General features: G+C 39.9%; 1 protein-coding gene across 1 annotated transcript in view; it reads left to right on the top strand.

Annotated features, from left to right (window-relative positions):
• The first annotated feature begins 3,498 nt into the window (after positions 1 to 3,498).
• KIF24 (kinesin family member 24) overlaps positions 3,499 to 6,505 on the top strand; it is a 57,143-nt gene continuing 54,136 nt past the window's right edge. The window contains exon 1 of the mRNA XM_006143118.2: positions 3,499 to 4,140. Within this exon, the coding sequence (XP_006143180.1) occupies positions 3,524 to 4,140 (617 nt within the window). The 5' untranslated portion in view covers positions 3,499 to 3,523. The remainder of the gene's footprint in view (positions 4,141 to 6,505) is intronic.

Genomic DNA, 6,505 nt, shown 5'->3' with positions numbered 1-6,505 from the left:
AGTAAAAAGATTAGTGATTGCTAGGGAAGAGAGGGGAGGGAGGACTGAATAGGCAGAACACAGGATTTTTAGGGCAGCAAAACTACTCTATACGATACCCTAACAGTGGGTGCAATTACTATACATTTGTCCAAACCCATACAATATACAACACAAGAGTGAATCTTACTGTAAACCATGGACTTTGGAAGATGATCTTATGTCAATGTAGATTAAGCAGTTGTAATAAATATACCATTTTGGTGAGGGATGTTGATATGGACGAAGCTATACAAGTGTGGGGCATGGGATATATAGGAAATCTCTGTACCTTCTCAATTTTGCTAAAACCGTTTAAGCTGGGGCTAGCAGGTGGCATGGTGGGTAAGGTGTTGGACTCCCACATGGCCAACTGAGGTTTGATTTCCAAACCTGGTAGTTTGAATATCACGCCAGATGTGCATGCCCAAAATCCCAGGAGGAGAATGGAGGAAAAAGGATTGCATTGTGGCTATCCCCCCAGGAGTAATTTCTCACTTTCTCTGGTGAGTGCACATGCCCTATAAAACCTAAAATAATAATTATAAAAATAATTTTGAACCTAAAACTGCACTAAAAAATAAAGTCTGAGAAAATAATTTTTTAAAAAAGTTACAATGGTATTGTGGTTATCTACTGCTATGTAGAAAATATCTCCAAAATTTAGTGACTTGGGACAATTACCAATTTGCTCTGATGCTCAATTCTGTGAATCAGATATTTGGGCTGGGCTTAGCTAGGTAATTCTTCTCTTAGTCTTACCTGGGGTCACCAGTGTGGCTGCAGTTAACTACTAGTGCCTCTCAGGCTAGATAGTCTAAGATGGTCACATGTCAGGCCTTTTTCTTTTTTTCATTATAGGAGTGTGTGTGCACTTGCCAGAAAGAGAGAGGAAGAAAGCACCTCTTAGTGGGGTACAGTCATGCTGAAATCCTTTCTCCTTCATTTTTGAACCTCGTTGGGACTTTGAGCATACACACACATGCAAGGCTTATTTTTTAAGCTGGCTGAGCTGGCATTCAAACCGTAGTTGGCCATATTAAGATCAACTTCCTTACCCACTACATGGTACACGCTTGCCATGTCTGGCTTTGATGATGGTTGCTAACTGGGCTTCTTCACACTGCAGCAGAAGAATAAAAAAAAAATTTTTTTTTGAGAGGTTTTTGCTATAGGGCGCGTGCGCTCGCCAGACAGAGAGAGACAGAGAGACAGAAAGCAGGAAGTCCCCCCCGGGGGGGGGGGTGGCCACGCTGCAATCCCTTCTCCTCCATTCTCCTCTCGGGATCTTGGGCATGCACGCACACGCGCCCGGCGTGAGTTTAAGCCACCGGGTCCAGGACTCGAGCCGCAGTCGACTACGTGGGAGTCCAGTGACATAGCCATTACACTAACTGCTGGTCCCAAGAATAAAAAATTTTTAAAAAGGCAGTAGAAACTGCAAGGGCTCTTTGCATGGAAGCCACACAGTGTCACTTCCACTACATTCTCTTAGCCAAAACAAGTTACAAGGCCAGCCTGGTGCAGTGAGAGAACTGGACTCATCTTCGTGATGGAAGGACCTGCAAAGAATTTATGGCTTTTTATTTTAAACATCTGCCACAAATAGAAATGATAGGATGAATTTAGAATGTGTTAGCCCTGTCAACCTCCTCTTCAGCCTAAGTAGTATTTCCTCCAAAGTTAAGTATTCAAGGTGCCTTAATTATCATTATTCCCCTGTCCTCAACTCTTTCTCTGTTTCTCCTATGATTACAAACTATAAATTAAAATGAAGACAGAAAGGTTTTATCAGTAACTAACTAATGGAATTTTGAAAATCGATTCAATGGGTCAGGAGGCAGTGCAGTGTTATACAGCTGGCTGGACCCACATGGAGAGGTCCTTGATTTGCATCCTGGGACATCTGTGAATAGGCAGGGTATTCAAGCCCATGATTTGGGCTAGCTGAGATTAGGGGTAGGTCTCAGTTTGAAGACCCTATTGTAATATGCCTGTTTCTTTTCCTTCTTCCCCTCCCCTTTAAAGAAGAAATTAAATTATTAAATTTAAATTTTATTTAAATAAATTAAATTATAAGAGGTTTTTGCCTTAGTGCACGTGCACTTGCTTCAGAGAGAAAAAGAGAGAGAGACTCAGTGAGAAGGAAAGTGAGAAACCATCCCCAGAGGGGTGGGCCTCTCCTGGAGAATCCCTTCTCCTCCTAGAATCTTGGGCACACATGCACTTGCACCTGGCATGATTTTCAAGGCAGCAGGTCTGGGGCTCAAACCATGCTCGGGCTTGTGGGAGTCTAGTGACATAATTGGTATGCCATCTGCTGGTCCCTATAAAATATTTTCTTCTTTTTTTTTTCAGAGGTTTTTGCTATAGGGTACATGCACTCACCAGAGAGACAGACAATGAGAAATCACCCCCAGGGGGATGGCCATGTCACAGTCCCTTCTCTTCCATTCTCTTGGGATTTTGGGCATACATACACATGCGCCTGGCATGAGTTTCAAGCCATGGTCCAGGACTCGAACCACAGTCAGCTATGTAGGAGTCCAGTGACATAACCATTATGCCATTGCTGGTCCCCCTGTAAAACCATTTTTAAAAAGAAAATGTTTTCTTGCTTTTGAATAGTTTTATGAACTTGAGCTTGGTTTACAGTGATATGGAGCACTCAAGTTCTTGACTTTAATAAAAGGTTAGGGTTATTTGTTATTACCACATCATTTATTAATATTTAATTAAATATCTCGCTGTTAAAATTTTTAAAGTGTTAAAATATTTAATGTGCCACTGTTTAAAATCTTGAATATAATATTCTGTATACTTAGATATAAATGGCCTCCTTTAAGAATGATCTGAAAGCCTGAATTAGTCCACTCTGAATTGATGTTTTCACTTCTGTTTAACTAACTTTTATTAGTACTCAGCAGATACAAATGTGATTTCCTCTGAGTTATATTTGTTCATAATCCTCTGTGGCCTGCTATTTAATTCTGCTTTCCATTCTGAAAGAGTTCTTAGCCTTTGTTCATTATCATGAGAAACAGTTGTGCAACATGCCTTGCCATTAAGTTGAACATCTAAAATTAGTCCACCTACAATCAGTAGTTGGGAACAAGGTTTCAGCAGCATGTGGCATATATTAAGTAGATATTACAAGGTTAGAAGGAACTCCCTAGAAATAAGTAAGTGACTTATGTATGTGTCCATGTACTTACATGTATGTATAATTGAAGGTCTGTTTTTATTGAGTGGATGAATAAATTATATCTGTTATTACAAATTCTTCATATCCTATACAAAGCATCTTTGTTTATGCATTATGTTGTTTAATAAGTTCAGAAGAAAAATATATTTACTGAAAACTTCATATGATAAAACATTTTCCTGCATGTTTTGTGACTTTTATTTTTTTTAATTGTAATTATGTTATATATATTCCATTCCAGGTTAATGACCTTTTTTTTTTTTCCCTCTTTTCAGAGTATATAGAAACCTATTCACAAAAATGGCTTCTTGGTTATATGAATGTCTTTTTGAAGCCGAACTTGCCCAGTATTATCCTCATTTTACTGCCCTTGGCCTTCAGAAAATAGATGAATTAGCTAAGGTTACAATGAAGGACTACTCCAAATTAGGAGTCCATGACATGAATGACCGCAAACGTCTCTTCCAACTTATTAAAATCATTAAGATTATGCAAGAAGAAGATAAAGCAGTTAGCAGCCCAGAGCATCCTCTTCAGACAACCAGCATGTACATCAAGCCTCGGGACTTCAGATCTGGCCCTCGTAGACAACTGCATTTTGATTCTCCCACTAACAACAAAGACAGAACTGCCAGCGATGATGGGTTTGAAATATGCAGTTTATCAGATTTATCTACAAATGAAGAGAAGTCACTAAAGATGCTAGAACACATGCTACGAGATGATTCCCAATATAATACAAAATCACAAATTCTGAGCACTGCAGCTGCTAATTCCTATGTACAAACAGAAACTAGCACTTCACTCTTATCATCAAAACACTTTTCTGCAATACTGGGGAACTGTAATATTCCTATTATTCAAAGAGTCTCTCATCTTTCAGGGTATAACTATGGAATCCCTCATTCTTGTATCAGGTAATAATTCTTTACTTATGTTTATGTGTTTTGTTTGTTTTTGGAGGGAAAATAGCCTAAGGAAAGGGTAGGCCTCTCTGTCAGGACCAGAGGAGAGCAACTAGTACTTACTTATAGTAAATGAATATAACATAGAAATGGTATGAACAGCTTTTGCATCATTAATAGAAATACTTAAATGGGGAAAAATTAATGAGGGATTGGGATTTTCCAGATGGGAGAAAGGTGCTTTTGTTCATGTATTGGATCGCCTGAAAAGTCATGATGCATTTTTACATAGAAAAACAGAAAATTACCTAATAGAAATACTTAGATGGGGGGAACCAGCAGTTAGTGTAATGGCTATGTCGCTGGACTCCCACGTAGTCGACCATGGTTTGCGTCCCGGACCCGGTGGCCTAAAACTCACGCTGGGCACGTGTGCATGCATGCCCAAGATCCCAAGAGGAGAATGGAGGAGAAGGGATTGCGGCGTGACCATCCTTCCGGGGGGGTGATTTCTCGCTTTCTGTCTCAATGTCTCTGTCTGTCTGGCGAGTGCACACACCCTATAGCGAAAACCTCTCAAAAAAAAAAAAAAAAGAAATACTTAGATGGGGAAAAATTAACGAGGAATTAGTATTTTACAGATAGGAGAAAGGTGCTTTTGTTCATGGATTGTCTGAAAAGTCATGATGCATTTTTTACATAGAAAACCAGAAAATTATGTCACGACTTTTCTGACAAACTAATACACCAAACAGCTGCTTCTTGCCAGGACCTGCTATTATTTCTATAGCAGATCTATTTCTGTTCTGTATTATAGTGTAACATAAGACATCTAGTGCATCCATGTAAGTAAAATGGCCTTTTACAATAAAAAGAAAAATATTAACACAATCCATAGGATTTTTTAAGCTATCAAATTTACGTAATGCGACAGAGACTTAAAGCTTAATTAAAAACAAATAGCATGTTGTTTGAATTAAGTAGGTCTTTGGGACAGTTCACTAACACACACTGAAATATGATCCTTTCTATAATTCCAGTCCTGGTAAAACAGGTAATGTTTATAAAGAATAAAGCGTTTTTGGTGGAGATTAGAGTTTGAGAATCAAGGTAACAATAAGATAACTTTCTAGTGCTTCAAGTTAGAATTTAAAATAAGGTCCCTAAAAGGTGAACTCTATTAAGTAATCTTTGGGACCAGCAGTTGGTGTAATAGCTATACCTCTGGACTCCCATGTAGTTGACCACAGTTGGAGTCCCAGACCTGGTGGCTTAAACTCACGCTGGGCGCGTACGTGTGCATGCCCAAGATCCTGAGAAGAGAATGGAGGCTAAGGTGTTGCAGCATGGCCATCCCCCCTGGGGGATGATTTCTCACTTTCCGTCTCTGTCTCTCTCTGTCTTTCTGGAGAGCACTCTCTAGCAAAAAACCTCTCAAAAAGAAAAAAAAAGTAATCTTTAATACTGACAATGGTATGATAGGAAATATGTTCTCTTTTTTGTATACACACACACACACACACACACACACACACACATACACACACACACATATATATATAGATATAGGTCTTCAAGAAAGCCATGACTCATTTTTGCCCCCAAAAACAGAAAAATATATCACAACTTTTCCAACAACCTAATATACACTTATAAGAACACAGAAAATTCCTTCCTTAGCTATCTTTTCTTTTTTTTAATTTTTTCAAGAATTTATTTAATTTTGGGAACCAGCAGTTAGCATAATGACTATGTCGCTGGACTCCCACGTAGTCGACCGCAGTTCATGTCCCGGACCCAGTGGCTTAAAACTCACGCTGGGTGCATGTGCGTGCGTGCCCAAGATCCCGAGAGGAGAATGGAGGAGAAGGGATTGCGGATTTCTCGCTTTCTGTCTCTATGTCTCTCTCTATCTGTCTGGCGAGAGTACACGCCCTATAGCGAAAACCTTCCCCCCCCCAAAAAATAATTTATTTAATTTTATTTCTTCTTCTTCTTTTAATTTGACCAGAGAGAGACAGAGATAAAGGAAAAGTGACAAAGCAAGCTGCCAGGTCTAGGACTTGAACCATTGTTGGCCATGTGGGAGTCCAGTGCTTTAACTATCATGCCACCTGCTGGCTTGAGCATATTTTCTTTTAAAAAGTGTTGTTATTCTTTTTTAAAAATTATTTTATTGGGAACCAGCAGTTAGCGTAATGGCTATGTCGCTGGACTCCCACGTAGTCGACCGCGGTTCGCGTCCCGGACCCGGTGGCTTAAAACTCACGCCGGGCGCGTGTGCGTGTGTGCCCATGATCCCGAGAGGAGAATGGAGGAGAAGGGATTGCGGCGTGACCATCCCCCCTGGGGGGTGATTTCTCGCTTTCTGTCTCTA

Source organism: Tupaia chinensis, unplaced genomic scaffold (assembly GCF_000334495.1).
Source record: "Tupaia chinensis unplaced genomic scaffold, TupChi_1.0 Scaffold000093_1, whole genome shotgun sequence".
NCBI lineage: Eukaryota > Metazoa > Chordata > Mammalia > Scandentia > Tupaiidae > Tupaia > Tupaia belangeri.
This window is presented reverse-complemented; position numbering and strand designations above follow the sequence as displayed.